An 18,520-nucleotide genomic window follows, 5' to 3' on the forward strand; every position below is an offset into this window, starting at 1 on the left:
TTTCTAAAGATAACTAAGACATGGGAAGGCCCTCTGACCGTGTCATTAATTGGACAACATACCAGCTGTACCCTATGGTCTTTATTCTTTGATACTTCGTCTGTTAGACACTACTGCTGTCTCACAGTGGGTCTTTATCTGTTTTGCTAAAAATACATCTCAAAAAATTCCCACAATATTCTATTATAAAATGTAATGTGTCCTATTGAAAACCATCTTGAACCTTAGGCAGGAAAATATTTCACGTAACAAAAAACAGCTTATATAAACATATACTACCCCATTTTTTCCAGAATAACACCAATGAAAAATACCATACCATTTTGGACATGATGATCATATGATTTTTCTCATTTAACCTCCTACATCATTTATTATTCTCATCAGAACTGTAGGCTTTATATTTGGGGTAAATTTTATCCACTTGTATTTCGGGTCATTCTCTGTGTAGAGAGTTGCACTTTTTCTAGCACTGTTTATGTTTGGCTTTTTGCCAGATCTTTTACTAAGCCCTCTCACTTTGTTGTTCTCTGGAAAAGGGGTTTACAGAGAAGGTAGCAATGTGCTATCTTGTCACAGCAAAGTAGTGACAATGTGGGGACAGCCTACGTAGGAAAAGGGAGAGGTTTGCTAATCTAGATTTACGTATAATCTTTACAAAGCATTCAGAATCACGTGTTGGTAAGCGCCCAGTGTTAATTTTTCATAAACATGAACGCAAGGCTTCGTTTTGAGAACCGCAGTGGGAAGCGTCATGGATGCAGTCATTGTGGGTCTAACACGTTGTCTTTTTTTTTTTTTTTTTAATATTTTATTTATTTATTTGACAGAGAGATCACAAGCAGGCAGAGAGGCAGGCAGAGAGGGAGAAACAGGCTCCCGACTGAGCAGAGAGCCCGATGCGGGGCTCGATCCCAGGACCCTGAGATCATGACCTGAGCCGAAGGCAGAGGCTTAAACCGCTGAGCCACCCAGGCGCCCCTAACACGTTGTCTTCTATTCTGTACTGTTTGGAGGTCATAGTTCAAGTGGAAATGCAACCCCCTAGATGGAACTGGTTCTCTGGAAGGTGAAAGAAGACCTGAAAGGAAAGGAGTGATCACTCTGCCGGAGCAGATCTTAAATCCCTGCAGTGTGGTTTCAGTGACGCCTCTACGGCTGGCAGTAGAGTTGGGTCTATGACAGCAGGAAGTTTCTTGACTTTTTCTTCAATTTCCACAGTTCATTTCAAAAAAGTTGTGAGGGGGTGGGGGGCGGTTAGTGGGGAGGAGTAAGTTGCTTTGAATTTTCGACTCTCCTTGATGGATCTAGGGTGACAGGTTTACAAAGGAGTACGCTTTACAGTTGAGCAGTGACCTCCTCAAGGGTCACGTCTCTGGTTACATACATTTCTTTCTCTCCAAATACCGAAAACTATCATTACCTAACAATTTTTTTAGGTCTCATATATAAATAGATTTTCCTCACAAAGTAAATGTAAACTTTTCAGGGTACTCTGTTAACATAAAGCTTTGGGTCATTTGGCTGTTGGGTAATGTGTTTGTATTCTAACTGGTGTACTGTGACTAGATTTTAATTCATAACTCATTTTTTTCAGGCAGTGTCCTAGGGATCTTCTGAATACACTAAGCTGTGTTCAGTGCCGGACTGTATCATTCCTTTGAGGGGTCAGCTCCATCTTTCTTGCTTTCTCATCATGGGGAAGTACATGACTTGATTCAGTTTGATTACCCTTGAGTACGAATCTTCAGTATTAATGTTGCTAACATGCTACAAAATTACAAAGGTTTCACTGCCAATAGTACAGGTGAGTCAGAGTAATTAATAGGAGGGCCTGTGGTGGGAAGGACACCTGCTACCTTCTGACGGTTGCTTGTGAGATGATGCCCTCAAACATAGGTCAGTTTGACTGCCTTCGTGTTGTGACTTACAAGTAACTCAATGATGCCTGAACATCTTTTTCTTATTGTCCCAGGTACTTCTCCGCCATCTCTCTTGTCATGTACTTGATGTAAAGTAAAATAATACAAATTTTGATCATTATGAATTTAAGTAATATGTCATTAAGAAAGTCAGACTAGGGACGCCTGGGTGGCTCAGTTGGTTAAGCGGCTGCCTTCAGCTCAGGTCATGATCCCAGCGTCCTAGGATCGAGTCCCACATCGGGCTCCTTGCTCAGCAGGGAGCCTGCTTCTCCCTCTGCCTCTGCCTGCCACTCTGTCTGCCTGTGCTCGCTCGCTCTCTCTCTCAATCTCTCTGACAGATAAATAAAATCTAATAAAAAAAAAAAAGAAAGAAAGACTATTGCGGGGGGGGGGGGGGGGGGGATTTGTTCCAATGCCACATGCAAAGTTTGAAGGGATTTTCTGCGTTTTCAGGTTCTCCTTGCTCAGTTCCACATACTTTCAAACCAGGGGCGGTCAGGAGTATCTCCACAACATGTGGTAAAAGCCCAAGGAGCTAGTGCAGATACCTGGACCTGTCAAGGGCTCTTCACTGCGTTTCCGGCTGCTGACTCTGTCTGCTGGCAGCCTTGTGTGTGCGCTCTCCCCTGGAGAACACGGTTGCAAACAAAGGGCCCTGCGATCGTCTCTGAACACGAGGGGGATCAAGTGGCAGGAACAGGGAACTTTATGCTCTATGTCGACCGATTTCGCAGTTAAGAGATTGCTGTTCTAAGCCCTCCGTGGACACTGGCGCACTACTGGGGGCACAGGGCGCTGCTGCAAGAAAGTGGGCTTCCCGAACACTTCTCGATGTTTCCAGTCCTGCCAGCTGGAGTCCCCACCCACCGCGCTACAGGCATCTCCCTGACACAGTTGGAGGGCAGGAACTTGACATCAGGCATGACCTACGAGAAACATTCCCAGACCAAAAACAGGTACTCAAGACATTTATTCACTTACTATGAGATCTCACGGCAACGTGTGCCTACCGGATAAACGGCAGACTCACAGCTGATCAACACGGGAACTTTACAATGTGCAGTACGTGGTTTTCTGTTGGTACGAATGTCACGTGTCTCCCAAATAGAACCCCAGGCTTCCTACTCAATTTCTTAAAATACACAAAGCAGTGTCACCTGAGAAACTAAAACTAAATCCCATTGATTTACCAAACTTGTACTTCTTTAAAGTTCCTTAGACGCGCAGTGAAGGAGAGTTGAATCCCCTTTTAGACGGTCGCACTCTGGATTGACTCGTGGGCTCTGGACACACGCGACAGAGGGGTCCAATGACCAAATGACATTGAAATGGCTTCTACAGTTGAGATCGAAGAATCCCTTTTAAATGTTCAACTCTGTCCTGATAGAACTAACATATTGCCCCCACTTTCCTCACCGGTGCCATCAGGGTTGGTGTGACGTTTATTAACATCTTCTATACAGCAAAACATTTTACAGCATTCACTATGAAGGTAAATATCAAAAAAATCCAGAATGATAATGAGTTAGGCATCATAGTAATTGTACTCACACACCTTCCTGTAAAGTCCATATTTTTAGAAAAATATATTATTGCATATGAAACCACAAACAGGCATTCTGAGTTCAGCACATTCTTACTCAAAACGGTATGTACAGTCCTAGTAGAGTTGAAGGGTCCTACAGATTCACACACACGGGTTTTTGTGGTCTCGTCCCAGACATACAGCAATATATATACATTTGTATATTCTGTGTCCCCTCTCTTGGCAGAGTCTTGCTGGCTTTCTTGGCATCAAGGGTCTGACGGGCCGGGGAAGGGACAACATTACGTACAGATGGATGTGGTTTGTTCTAGGCGGCTTCCTCAGCGGAGCAGTCGATCCCGGCGTAGGCGAACTTCTCATAAAGCGTGGTATTCACGTAGGTCTATGAGAGCAAGAGCAGTTTAGAACCACAGTGGTTAGAAGACAACAAGTGTCCTGCCACCGCCAGGGGCAGGAATCATCAGACCCTAGTTTTCTTAACTTGTTCTGATTCACATATTAGGTACCTGGGGAACGTTTATCTGTCCCCTGTCTCCATGCTGTATTTGCCGGCTTTCTTCCTGAAATGCATCCCTAGCCTTCTGCACCTAAGACTTCACCTTCATACTCTCCTCAGTCTCTAGGCCATTCTTTCTTGTCCCGGTGTGGTCGCCCCGGAAATGTCCCAGTCTCTCAGGATCGTTTCTCAGTCCCCATTTCTCTCTGACCTCACCCACATCTCTGGTTTAATTACCACTCCGGTGGTGGTAACTTTCCATCCAGTTCCACAACCTAGATTTGTCTTTCAAGCCCAGATCTGTATAGCCAACCACCTGCTGGACCTTTTTATAGAATCCCTGCCCCTGCCCCCTAGAAACCTGCAGACTAGGCTGTACCGGTTCCTGGCTATGTGCCTTGGACACATCACTCTCCCCTCTGTGTAGATTTCTTCTGCAAAATTCAAGAGTCAGGCTCCATTCTGATGAGGTTCCTTCTAACTCAGAGGTAATTCTATCTGTTGTACCGAGTGACTCTCTTTAATGGGAATCTGATTAACTCGGACATTGTAACATCCTCAGAGCTGGGGGCCACGTCCTTTATGTCGCTCTATTGCTTCAGGCTATGGCCAGACCGCCTTGTTGAACTGTATCAGCTATTTCTTTTTAACCATATGGGACACCTGACGAACTGTGACTCCGGAGCCCACCAGGAACTCCGTGCTCACCTTGCGTTCTTCTAACATCCTGTTCAAGGACACCAGGATCTGGGCAAATGAGGGCCTCTCATAGGGCTTCTCCCGCCAGCACTGTCTCATGAGGTCATACCTGTGAATACGAAGGGTTAAGCAGTGAACTCCCTGACTCTGCTTCAGTCCTGGGCCTTTCTGATGTGAGGCACCGAAACGAGAGAAGAGAGAGAGAGCCATTTCACACGTGGGCATCTGCGCTTAAGCGGCAGCACAAAAGTACAGCATCGAGTTTCTCTCTGGCCTCCCCCCTCCCCCTACCGGTCCCCCTTTCTTCTGTCAGTAAAACTAGTGCCCATCCTGAATACCATTCCTGTGGGATCTTGGTCTCAGCTCTTCTGATCTGGAAAGAACCGACTCATGCATGCATCTAGGGCAGCATTGCCCTTGGAATGCCACACTCTCAAAATGTTAATAATTCTTTTTTTTTTTTTTTAAAGACTCCATGTTGTAATAAATTTGCAAGATTCCCACCTATTGTGTCTCCCCCCTTAGGGAGTAGCAGAGTCAAAGCTTGAGAAGTCTTGCCCTTACAAACAAAAAACCCCGTGTAACCTGACTCAACCTGGAACTTGCCCCATGTAAGTGACCATAGAATTCCTTCCCTCTTATATTACCTATTTGCATCTTGTATGTCCCGGGAACACCGTGTGGAAGCATTGGTCTAAGGCAGTACATCCCCCCATGTGCTCAGAACCACTTGCATTAAAATGCAGATTCCTGGGACCCACCCTAGACCCTATAGAAGCAACCTCGGACTATCTGACTATCCTACGATCTCTCTTCTCTCTGATATGAGGAATTTGAGAGGCAGATGGGGGGGTTGCTGTCAGGGGAAGGGAAGGAAAAAATGAAACAAGATGGGATCGGGAGGGAGACAAACCATAAGAGACTCTTAATCTCACAAAACAAACTGAGGGTTGCGGGGAGGGGGGGGTAGGGAGGGAGGGAGAGGGTGGTTGGGTTATGGACATTGGGGAGAGTATGGGCTGCGGTGAGTGCTGTGAAGTGTGTAAGCCTGGCGATTCAGAGACCTGTATCCCTGGGGAAAATAATACATTGTATGTTAATTTTTTTTTTTAAAGAAGCAATGTTGGGGGTTAGGGCTCAAAATTTCACATATGGAACAAATGTCTTAAGGGAAACTTACAGCCACAGAAGTCTAGCAACCTAATGTGCTCTAGGTTCATGCCTCTTGTACCAGAGACCTAAGGAATACCACGATTTCTCAGAAAGTAACTCCGTGCGGACAGTAAATTCTTTGCTGAACCTAGCGCCTTGCCCTTTCACATCATGCCCCTCAGGCAGCAGTTCCTTCAGGGAGTTCTGGGAATGGTGGTTTCACAAAAGCTACTCATTCTTCCCTGGGGAATTATTCTTTTTTTTTTTTTTTAAGATTTTATTTATTTGACAGAGAGAAATCACAACTAGGCAGAGAGGCAGGCAGAGAGAGAGAGAAGGAAGCAGGCTCCCTGCGGAGCAGAGAGCCCGATGTGGGGCTCGATCCCAGGACCCTGGGATCATGACCTGAACTGAAGGCAGAGGCTTTAACCCACTGAGCCACCCAGGCACCCCCCTGGGGAATAATTCTTATTCCTGGAAAATGACCCTTGCAGAATCAAGATTCTGTGATTTTAAAAAAATCCATCTTCCTAACGTCACAGCTCTGAAATCTCTCTCCAAAGTTAGCCTCAAGGTTTCATACATTTATTTATGAACTTCAGATCATAATGAGGGCCTTTCCTCATTCCCACCTTGTGATATCATTGCCTTAAATTCCTGTGGGATTTCTATGCCGATAAAGCTCTTCACTTCCTGCCCACTGCACCATGCTCTGAGTTTAAGGAGCCCCCTACCCTCCTCCATTTTGGCTGTTTGAGATGGCGATGTGTGCGTGAATCAGATACCCCTCCCATGAGAGTCTGTGTGTTCAAGAAATGCGGGGGAGGTCAAGATGAAATGGCCCCAGCGCAGAGCCTGACTTACACCTCGTCATCACAGTTCAGGGGCTTCTCCAGTCTGTAGCCCTGGGGCAGCTTCTCATAGAGTTCTGCACATGTCATCCCGCAGTAGGGGGTGCCACCTGGAAGACAGAAAACCACGTCGCCCTCAGGCCCTGCTAACTGACAGTGTCTCCTGCCCCAAGCCTCTCAAGCGGAGAGATGGGAAGAAAGGGTGTGGCAAGGGAGGTGCCCACCCAGTATGACCCTCCCCTATGAGCAAACCCACCACACAGCACAGCTGCCCATATGCCACCAACCGCGTCACAGGGTGGCCATCCCCTCGGTGGAAAGATCCAGCTCAGGGCTCACAGGGCTATTACTCACAGGGCTAATCTCCTCCCTGAGTCAGCCCACACAACTTGTCTAGAGTACCAATGAGCGGTATCTTTTCCCTACTTGGGAGCCCGCCTTTAGGTTATCCACTTCCTGTTTGATCTGTGATAGTTACTGTCCAATGATAGAAAACTTGGAAAATACAAAAAAGTAGGAAGAGAGCAAGCTACAGTGTGTATCACTCTAATGTAGTCTTTCCAGGTTTTTCTTGGACAGTATTTACACAATGGGGGTCCTAGTGTAAGGCAGTTGCTGGGTTTATTTTTTGTTTGTTTGTTTTTTGTTTTTAAGATTATTTATTTATTTATTGTACAGACAGAGATCACAAGCAGTCAGAGAGGCAGGCAGAGAGAGGAGGAAGCAGGCTCCCTGCTGAGCAGAGAGCCCGATGTGGGGCTCGATCCCAGGACTCTGAGATTATGACCTGAGCCGAAGGCAGAGGCTTTAACCCACTGAGCCACCCAGGTGCCCCAGTTGCTGGGTTTTGACACACGTTTTCACAGGCTGTTAACTAGCCTTCGGAAAGGACTTCTCACGGCTGTGTAGCATGCCCTCTTCAAGCAAACGTGCAGTAGTTCTGGGACATCTCTGCGCCCACAAAGACAAGCTCTAGTGTAGCTCACAGCCACCAGGTTGTTAGTGTCAGGTATGACATTAGCTACAGGGCTCTCAAAAAGGAAACACGGGAATAAGCACAGGCACAGACAGAAATCTATCAAATTCTATTTCCCAGTCCCATCCGGAGGTGCCACGTAAATACAGAAATAAGTAAAAGTGGCACTGGTGGAATTACACAGCAAGGGAGCCGGGGAGGGCCGGCTCCGGCCGCCTGAAGTCTCGCCGTCGATGAACGTGGACACTCACCTAAGGAAACGATCTCCCAGAGCAGCACCCCGTAGGACCACCTGCAGGGACACAACGGGGAGACCAATCACCAGCAGACAAGCTGACAGGTTAGTTTCCTGCCTCAAAAGTCAGGGTGACGGACACTTTGCCGAAAAGGAAGTGTTAAGTGTGCGCTCCCTGGGACAGGGCCCTGTGGGGGCACGTGCTTCTCTCCTCTACGGCCAAGGTCAAGATTCTAACAGGGAAACCGCATTAGAGCCCCCACTCGCTTCCGGCGGAGAGCACGGGACAGTGTCGGGGCGGCAGGGGCAAGTGCAAGCTGACAGACTGGAGTTAAATTCCAGTTCTACCACCTTGACACTCGCATGACCTGGGACAAGTTACTGAACCGCCTGAGGCCTCTTCGTGTGTTCGGAAAGTGGGGACGCCAGCTGCTGCCTCAGTCACAGAGAGGAAGTGAGAGAACACCCCAGAGGCACGTTGCACGCAGGGAGGACAAGTACTCGCCAGCCCACCACCCTTCCCCAGGCAGAAGCTAAATTCCCTGGACAAACTTCTCCTGTGGAGGCCTCAGTTTCTCCTGACGTCAATAAAGGTATGGGCCAGACGGTCGAGGTCTCGCTCCCATCCCTCCCTCCCACCGCCAGCCTGAGACTCGTCCCTGCAGGCTGCGAGCACAGCCGCGCCCTAGATCCAGCCTGCCTTCTGCCCCTGCCACCTCTGACCCCAGCAGCTGGTCTGGGCTGTCCCCTCACCCCCGGCCTGTACGCGGAGCTCGGTTGGGGATGTGGAGCCACAGGAAACCCCACATGCCCCTTGACTCTCTGGTGATCGAGAAGTCACCACTTCCCCTTGACAGGTGGAAGGAAACCCACAACTTGCCCCCAATGATCTTAGACCATGAGAACAGTCTACTCTGAGGCCTCATTTTGTAGACTATGAATTTATTTCCTGGGCTTATGGACTAGCTTTGTTCTACAGAGGGGCATCATATTCCTGCCTTTCGTTAAGACCTCTGTCAAATGCTTACTTTCCTGGGGGGGGAAAAACCCTCAAAATAAAAGGCATACTCACACGTCACTGTTGGTTGTATACACACTGTAATTTAGTGACTCGATCGCCATCCAGCGCACCGGGAGCCTTCCCTGGAGAGAACAAAGGGAGATGCCACTCGGTCAAGACAGGGCCCTGCCCAAGGCATGTAGCTTGCCTGGAGCCCTGCTTCACCCAAGCCCACAGGGAACTCTACTCGGAATTCCTGGACATATGGGGTGGTAAAATCGGGAATTGCTGTTTGTGTACGTGCCATGCACAAGAGCATTCTCAAATCCAAAGACATGCAAAGATGAAGCCCTGCTTACTTCAAGGAGTCCCTAAGGAGTTTTAGATAAAGAAGAAGAACTGTAAGCATGGGCATGTATGTGTGTGGACGGCTGTGTGCCCTCTTGGTGGGCATTTCATTTATTCACTTTGTGGCTCTCAGAGGTTTGAAAGGGGAAGGAGGCAGAGAAACCAGGAATTAAACTGTAAGGTGGGAAAGGCTCGGGCCATGTCACGTGACTAACTGTGCCTGGAGGAGATGGGCCAGACTTTCAGACAAGGGGACCTCGGAGTTGGGCCCTGTAAGATGTGTAGGTCCTGTAAGATGAGTTCAGCAGGTGGCCTGGGGAGAGAAGAGCATTTCAGACCAAAGGGAATGGGGTACATGCACATCAGTGGAGGAAGAAATAATTTCCTGCCAGTGCAGTTTTCACTGGGCTTGGAGTGTCGTGAGAGACATTCATCCTTTGAGGGCCTGGCCCTGACTCCATCCAGATTGTCCCCATTTCTTTAAGTCCAACCTGGGAAAAATGAATGTGGACTGGATGCTGGGAAGTTTGACTTCTAGGTTTTAGTCCTAGTTTCACAGTGATTTGGGGGCTCCCTTCCTAAAGACCCACCCAGAGAATCTCATGGGCCCTCCTGAGAGATGGCTGCCTCCCTTCCAGGGTTTTGTTCAAGCTCCAACAGTGGTGGTTCAGCCCATGGTAGCTGAGGTGGGGTCAGCACTATGTGGGGGGTCTTTTCAGCCCCCCTGAAATGGGAGCAGGCATTCTCCCAGACCAACCATCCTGAGACCAGCTGTGCCCTGGACCGCAAAAACTATTCCTGAATGTGCCCTTGTCTCCTAGATCTTTGTGAAGCAGTGATATTCTGAAGCTCTTTCTGATCATAAGTCCTGATTGCTCCCTGACAGGTCAGTTACAAAACTGTCTTTTCTCAAACCTACTTCTTCAGTGTATCCTCAACATTCGTGCCTCCCTCCACTCCATGCCCACCACTCCCCACCGCCGACCTGTTATCCGAGCTACTGCTTCCCCTCCACAGGAATAGAAGGCGTCATCAACATTTTCTGTCTCGTCTTTGCTTCTAGGTACCTGCTAGCTTCTGACCTCACACCTCCCAATGACTAATTTCCACGTTCACTTTTTTATTTTTCTCATTTGACATCTTTTGGATCTTTCCGCTTCCACCTGTTCCCCTTGCTCTCTCTCCACGATTTAGGCCACCATCGCCTCTTACCTGAGGACAACCTTTTAACTGACCTTCCTGCTTCAGAGTTTACTACCTAAGGATCAGTCCTCCTCACCACGGCCAGACTGAACACTAGAAATGGCAAATCCAGCCATGTGGTTCCTTTTCTTAAAGTTCTTCAATGTCCCTTATTGTCCCAAGATCTCAAGTCCCTAACTGAATCCAAAATGTTTTAGCTGGAATTCAAGAATCTTCAAGAAGACGTTATAACCCCTTCCTCCTCCCACTCTAAATTTTAACTCTCCTTCTCTGCATTACACTCCAGCCACACTGAATTACTTGATCTGAATGTTTGCCTCTAAGTTTTTATATAGACTGTACCATCCAGGTCATCCAATTCATTCCTGTGTCTCCAATATCTATTTAACATTTGTAAAACCCAGGAGCTGGCCTCCTCCAGGGAGCCCTCATGACTGCACACGGGCTCAGTTCAGTGTGTGTTCCTCTTCTGTGCCCTCCTGGCCCTTGGCACTCACCAACTGTTAATTGTTCATTGTGTGTCTGAGCTCTTTAAAAGTGGAGACTAGCTCAATTTATGTTACCCCAAAACCTAGCACAGGCATGAAACATTGTAGTCATAAATAAATCGATGATGAGGGGATGGATCTATCCATGATAATAAAGCCCCAAATCACTTAATATGTTGGTTTCCAGCACTTCCAATATTAGCATCACCCGAGGGACTTAAAAAACAGAAACTGATGTAGGAGGCTCATTCCAAGGCAGCTGAATCATAGTATCTCAGCCATAGGACTCCGCATCTGTACTTTTTGAAAGCTTCCCAGAGATTCTGGAGTGCAAGGAGTGGAAATCGCGGATTTAAACGGTAGGCGAGGGAAGGTAGTCACTCTGCCCTCTGGTGGTAACTCGCCACACTACATGCTTCTTGCTGGGAGCTTGCTTCTCTCCATTCCCTCACCTTTCCTCAGCCTGGGCCATCCTTGTGTCTTTCCTCCCAGACCCCGTGCTGCCCCAACACTTCACCCAGCTGTTAGCAGACAGAATTAAGTTCTGACCTAAGTGCTCAAACCCTCTAAGCATTTCCCCCAAACTTTCCAAGACAGCCGAAATCTCTGCCCTTTAGGAAATGCCAAGCAAAGCAGCATTTTTCTTAGGAATCGGAGGACAGGATCCAGATAAAACGTGTAGGTTGTGGGGTAAACTGTGTCAGTGCCTCTACCCCATCACCCAGAGCACCGCAGTCCCCCAAATAAATGCCAGAGAGAAGCAAGGAGAGGAGCTCTGTGATGGAGAGCTCAAGCTTCAGGTGGCCCAGGAGGAGCAGGGAGAGTGGGAGTTAATGGGTGAGGGGCGGATCCTGGTTCTTGAAGACAAGCCCAGTCCCTCTGCAGAGAAACATTGCCTGTTTGGGGTCAGGCAAATTCAGAAAAACTGAAAAGAACAAGAGAAAAAAGTATCACATGGAAGCCAGCCCTCAAGGAAGCAGCTATGTCTTCTGAAAGCGTTGCCATCGATAAGCATCTGGAGTCCCACTGGTTGTGTGAGATGGTCTCTACAGGCTGAAGGGGTCCCACTTCAAACCCCCATCCCGAAAGGGACTGGAAAGATCCAAAACGGTTATGTTCACTGGGATGGTAACCATATAAAAATATGTATGTTTATGGAAGGCAATAAGTAAAGGAAAAATAAAATGGGTCAAGGGGGTGAACAATGGGTCATTTCCTTTTCAAAACATTCTTGAATATTGTTTGTTATCTTGTCAGTAACTAAAATAAGTATATTGGGGAAAACAAGAAACAAAAAAAAAACCCTGAGTAAGAGGATAAATACAGAAGCCTGAGCCTGGCGAGACACCTTGTTACCCACAAACATGAAGGGACCGTGTGAAAACCAGTAGTCACAGGGAAGCTGAGCCCGAGCAATGTCCATCAGCCCTCGGGAAGGGGGAGCCGTGCCACTGAGGTAGAGCCACCAAACACACGTGACGACTACAGGATTTGTCAGCACCGAGGTCCCACACTCACCCACCCATGCAGGGAAAGCAAGGGCGGCGCCATGTTGTCACCCAGCTCTCACGTCCCTGGGAGGGGCATAATCTGGGGTTTTATGATTTTACACTGGGCCACAAAAGCAGAAGGAGTCCAGGTTCTCTCCTACTGTGGGGACGTTCTCCTGGGATCTTGTACGTCAAGATTAAATATCACTATTTGGGGGAGGAGGTATCATCAGGCGAATGTGGATTCGATGTGGGCTTGGAGAGACAGTGGAGAACTTGTGCTGAAGAGGGACATCTTCCGTGGGCTTTAGAAGTTATGAATTTCTCTCCAGGGCCTCCTTGGGATTTAGGAACCTCATTAATTTATTTCCTTTATATTTGGAAAGTATGTTAAATGACTTTTTTTTTTTTTTTTTTTTTTTTTAAAGATTTTTTATTTTATTTATTTGACAGAGAGAGAGAGAGAGAGAGAGAGATCACAAGTAGGCAGAGAGGCAGGCAGAGAGAGAGGGGGAAGCAGGCTCCCTGCCGAGCAGAGAGCCCGATGCGGGGCTCGATCCCAGGACCCTGAGATCATCACCTGAGCTGAAGGCAGAGGCTTAACCCACTGAGCCACCCAGGCGCCCCGACTTTTTTTTTTTTTTTTTTTTTTTTTTTGCCCCTCCTATGCTTGCTGTACATGAAAGGGGGTTGAGGGAGCTCCTCAGAGGTTTCTGGATGACACTTAAGGGTCTGGCCTAGAAGCAGACCACAGCTCCTGCACCATGAGACTTGTGTATACCATCCCTTGGCCACATGTGATGGTGCCTTTTCACCAGTAAATGTGGAGCCCTCGGTCATTTTAGGAATCAAAACTCTGAAGGGATGTTTGCTGGGCCAGGGCACTAACTCCTGGGGTACACAGCCAGGTGCCCGAGTCACCAAAGAATGGAGGTATTCCAAAAGAAGAGCCATCGCGAGAGGGAGGGGCCCTGGGGAGGATGTTCTCCGTGTCTGTGCTCTGAACTTACCATCGTCTTTTTCACATACACTTCTTGACCTCGGGACAGTCCAAAATCTGCTATTTTGGCTACATAGTTTTCACCAACTAAAATGTTCCTGGCAGCCAGATCCCTGTGGATAAACTGAAATTTTAAAAAACATCATGTATTTTCAGCATTTTTGCTTGTTCCCTTCATTCTGCTGGCACAAAGCCACTGGGGCAAGAACTCTGGGAAACAGAGAAGTGAGGAACCCAAGTCCCTTGAACTTCCCCCTCCAAAATCCTCAGTGCGTTCTGCCAAATGACCTGCCATGTCTTGGGAAGCATTTCATGGGGGAAAAGAAAGAAAAAGAAAAAAGAAAGAAAAGAAACCCAGGTCACTAAATCTTCCTGTTGCCATGTAAGTCCTATGCTACTGCACATCGTTTGGACCCAGGAGAAGCTAAGATGGGTTAGGGCACCCCATCAAATGCATATGCAGACATCCACTAAATACAGGTATTGCCAGTGTTCGGCCTTAACTTCTTTACAAATAGAACGGTAACAAAGACAGGAAAATTAGGGAGGTTCTAAGGGAATTACTGGGGAAGAGGAATTGAAAAATGCATAGATTTAACTCAACTCTAATTCTGGAGAGAATTCTAAAGGAAAGATGTCCAAAGCAAGGTCCTACAACAAACCTGTTTTTGGCTCAAGTAGTCCATACCCCGGGCCACGTCCGCTGCGAAATGGAGAAGCTGCTGGGAGGACAGCGTGGAGGCGGTGCTGTTGGCGATGGCAAAGGCTGGATCAGTCTCCAGCACTCGGCTCTTGCGCAGGAAGTCCAGGAGGTTTCCATGGGGGGCGTATTCGATGGCCAGGTACAGGTAGCCTGTGCGGAAAGGGAGAGAATCACCTTCTCAACAGCTGTGAAATTTCTGCGATGGGCTATGGTCCTGGGAACTGCTTATAAAACTTGGTATCTAAAAGCAACAGGTCTAAGTGGTACCAACCTCAGGAAGGCTGGCGACAGGAGGAAGAGAAGTTCCATGCTCCTGCCGTGCTTAAAGGGCACCATGCTTGAACCCGGGGTCCCCTCTTTCCCACACCCCTCCCTCCTGCCGCCAGTGGACTAACATGGAGGCTTCCTGAATGCTTTCACCCTCTTAGTAAGAAGAGCAGAATGAAATGAACGTGTTTCCCTTCAGAAGCTCTAGGACAACTGGTGCTCGTCATCTTTTTTTTGGTCAATATTGATGGAGAACTAATATGAGCCAGGCATGTTATTCCATTTAGTCTCTAACTTTTCTTGAGATTATTTAAAAAAAAGAAAAAGATTCCGTATCCATGGCAGAAGGACCCACACCAGGTGACATTCTCTCTCCTGCTTCTACTCCTCCCTGGAAATTCGTACTCAGTCACCGTATTGCTGATTAGCTCCCGGGTCAGCACAGTCTAATGTCAGAGACTGCATCTTGCTTAGAGAAATCAGAAAACTCAAAATTTTAGAGACAAATAAAACAATAGATCCTCGAACAAATTGTGGTCCATTGTCTTGGTTTTATTCCAAACTGTTTGTTTTAATAAAATTACTTTCTTCCATAAAAACATTGATCTCTGGAGTCAATGAAAAGTAGACTGATTTTACTGTCTTTTAGAGGTAAATTTTTTTTGGTATACCATTTTTTAAATTTAAAATGTCAAGTGATTGTAAACTTCAATGCCATTCTAAGACATTGAAATTCTGGCCAAAAAAAAAAGTCTAACACTGTACCATGTTGCACTGTAAATCAAGATACACCTCAATGCTTTCTCACTTCCTTACTGAACTATAAATTTTAAGAGCCAACCAGTTACGAGCTAAGGTGATGATAGAGCAAAAATTTGGAAGATACATATTTTTCTGTGATGGTGGTTACTTTTTTTTTTTTTTTAACTTTTCATTTACTGTTGTCCCATGCTGATTATTCTTTTCAGGAAATAGCTCAAAAATAATGTCATTACTTCATTATCTAACCTAAGGGACATGATCTGGCTTTCAGAATTACACCCTTATTGGATCACAGAATGATATATTGTTCGAAGTCCCAGTATTTTTAGTTTAATAAATTGAGGAAGAGGAAGTAGTCTCTTTTCTATTGTTGCTGTTTGTGCTGCAAAGTCAACAAGAGGCTGTCAAGTTTGTAAATAATTGCTGTGTGGAGCTTTTTTGTGGACGCGAACTTTTCCATGAGAAATTAAGTGAAAGCATTCCTGCAGAACTAGAAACCCAGGTAGCCTGGAGACGTAAACTCATGGAAGTACTCAGTAATATCTAAATTAATAATATAAGTTGTAGGGCGCCTGGGTGGCTCAGTAGATTAAAGCCTCTGCCTTTGGCTCAGGTCATGATCCCAGGGTCCTGGGATGGAGCCCCGCATCGGGCTCTCTGCTCAGCGGGGAGGCTGCTTCCTCCTCTCTCTCTGCTTCTCTGCCTACTTGCGATCTCTCTCTGTGTGTCAAATAAATAAAATCTAAAAAAAATAATAATATAAGTTGAACTTTAAGAGTGTGACATAGGGTAGTTGTAAAGCTCCACCATAATTGTACCAGTAATGGTTTTGGAAAAAAATAAAGCTCAATCAGATATAAGCTTATTACTGTTCTCATTTTATCCTAATCATCACCAATGCTTTCACATTACAGTTGATTACTGGCATTCACGGATTTCACATTCAGAGTATCAGTGTCTTGGGTTTGGAGGAAAAAAGGTAAGCAATTAAGAAGAGCCAAAGCACTTCTCTCTTCCTGATGCTGAAGGCTTCCCCGATCTACCTAAGCAACAGCAGCCGAGGAAACCTCTGGGTCAGCAAAGATGGAAGTTTGCAGCGACCATGGGAACGTCTGGGCAGTAACGACGAACCACATCAGAAGACAAAAGATCCAACCTCGAGATCGACCTCCAGAAAGTTGTCAAACCTCAGCACAGTTTATAAATGGGACTAGACATTCCGATTGAGACTGCAACTTTCTTTTTTAAGGTAACATCCTTAAGATTATTATCTTTACTTATTTTAATATGGACTATGCCTGTTTCAAAAGAAAAAATTCTGGCAGGAAAGATAGGAAAAGAGCATCTTACCACGATGTTCACACGCTCCCAAGAGATTGATGATGTTTGGGTGGTGGCCAAGTTTACAGAGAACCTCCAGTTCCCCAGCGAAGTCCCTGTGGTCATCTTTGGAGGCATATTCTGGGAAGAAAATTCAAGAATTGTGATTCCCTCTCTGTTAGACCTCTTTGGAAACAACTGTCCTGTCCTGCTCCCCTCAGAGGACCTTCAGAGTCACCATCAGGTCTAGAAAACTGTACAGAAACCAGAGATTACTCTAGGAAGAGTACTTGGAACTGCTGACACCTTGGGCTGACACTTCTTTGTTGTTGGGAGCTGTCCTGTGCACAGTAGGACATTTGGCAGCACTCTGGCTTCTCCCACTAGATACCAGCAACCCACCCAAAAATGTGTCCAGATGCTGCTGAATGTTCCCCCAAAGGACAAAACCACCACTGCTTGAGAACCACTGCTTTACACTTTTCCTTGTTTCAACTCTCAAAGACCCCATGAAATGACTTGCTAGCGAAGGAGTGGCCTCCACTTTAGACTCTACCTGTTCTAGCTGAAGCCGCTGTCCAGCAATAAATATGCTGAGCAGGAGAACCAGTTTCAGAGCAACAACACAAGGAATGCAGACACCTTGCTTTATTACCATAATTTTAACTTGCTTTCCCACAAAGCAGTCCTGCTAACATAGAAACTCAAATCCAACAGCATTTTTATGGAAGTGCTTGGTGGTCAGGAAACTGAGTTGCATTTGTTTCTAGTCTTTTCGTCCTGTCTCTCCCTTAGCACTTGGGTCAGAAGAAGGATCACCAGGATGAACCAGGCTGAAGGGAACGTGCCCTCTGGTTGTTGCACAAACCGATCAGCCTTGGTCAGTGACAAAGCACTCTTACTCCCTTTTGAAAAATAGCATTGCCTAGGAAAGGTAGGAGAGGGGGACTCTTGGGTGCTGGTGGCCCTGTGCTGGCCTGAATGTGCTTGGAAGTTACAGGAATGTTTCATAGGGGCTAAGTGTACCCATAAAACTAGCTAGTAGGCAATCCCAGGCCAGATACCCTGTTCTTACCACAAGAAGTCCAAGGGTCAATGCCTTGGGAACATTTTAAAAATGAAGTTCTTTATAAGCAAGTTGTCCCCCACTTTGGTAATTGTTCTCCTCTGAATGCTCACTCTCCCCATGACAGTTTCTGCCCTGATGTCCCATTTAAGCTATTTCGCCTCTTCACATGGGCATGAGACAATCGGGATCAGTTCAGATTTTAAAAGCCTGGCTTTTATAAGATTCTACACCCTGTTCCCTCATTCTGTCCTTACTGTACCCCAAAACTCCCCATGACGTACGTAACAAAGTGGAAAAGAGATTTATGGATGCTAAGCAAGATTGTGCGTGTGTGTGTGTGTGTTTGAAACATACTACTATCCCTAAGCACAGACATAATTTATTTGTTTTATTTTATTTCTTTTCTGTCAACACTGCAAAAAGCAGCAACGACATAATGAGATTTAGGGTTAATTCCAACTTTAGGTTCCATATTGTCGTCAAAAAGGAAAACCTAGCAGCAACCTTAGAGAGCCCGCTTTGTGAAAGTGATGAACAACAGCAGTTCATGACATTCCCTGCTCTAATTCATGGCTTTCCAAGGCCGGATGCTATATAAACAACACTGCAGCTTCCTAGTCAAGCCACGCGTAAACTCCTCACACAAGAGAACACAGCCAGGACCGCCAGTGAGCTAGTCAGTCTGCTTTCTCACAGGAGGTATATTAGCCATCTTGGTAAGTGGGTAAGCACCAAGCAGTCCTGAGATGAGCACAACTGGAAAAGATTTCGTTCTTCTGACCTTAGGTCGGTAGCTTTCAAACTTGTGCATACAGAAGGATCACAGAGCACACATGTTAAGAACACAGATTCTCACGTGTCCCCCCAGAAATTCACCTACACTAGACCCGGCAGTGGGAGAGGCCAAGGAGATGAATTTCTAACAACGTCTCCAGGAGCTTTGTTGCAGATCATCCACGAAGACAGTAATTTGCAAAGTGTGGTCTCCAA

General features: G+C 46.5%; 1 protein-coding gene across 2 annotated transcripts in view; it reads right to left on the reverse strand.

Annotated features, from left to right (window-relative positions):
• Window positions 1-2,876: 2,876 nt before the first annotated feature.
• TEK (TEK receptor tyrosine kinase) overlaps window positions 2,877-18,520 on the reverse strand; it is a 98,127-nt gene continuing 82,483 nt past the window's right edge. For both annotated transcript variants that reach the window (XM_046023394.1, XM_046023395.1), the window contains exons 16-23: window positions 16,492-16,602; window positions 14,072-14,262; window positions 13,420-13,533; window positions 8,953-9,023; window positions 7,897-7,937; window positions 6,683-6,779; window positions 4,676-4,775; window positions 2,877-3,853 (exon numbers count right to left, since the gene is read on the reverse strand). In XM_046023394.1, the coding sequence (XP_045879350.1) occupies window positions 3,779-3,853; window positions 4,676-4,775; window positions 6,683-6,779; window positions 7,897-7,937; window positions 8,953-9,023; window positions 13,420-13,533; window positions 14,072-14,262; window positions 16,492-16,602 (800 nt within the window). In that variant the 3' untranslated portion in view covers window positions 2,877-3,778. The remainder of the gene's footprint in view (window positions 3,854-4,675; window positions 4,776-6,682; window positions 6,780-7,896; window positions 7,938-8,952; window positions 9,024-13,419; window positions 13,534-14,071; window positions 14,263-16,491; window positions 16,603-18,520) is intronic.

This window comes from Meles meles, chromosome 11, assembly GCF_922984935.1.
Source record: "Meles meles chromosome 11, mMelMel3.1 paternal haplotype, whole genome shotgun sequence".
In the NCBI taxonomy this organism is placed as follows: Eukaryota; Metazoa; Chordata; class Mammalia; order Carnivora; family Mustelidae; genus Meles; species Meles meles.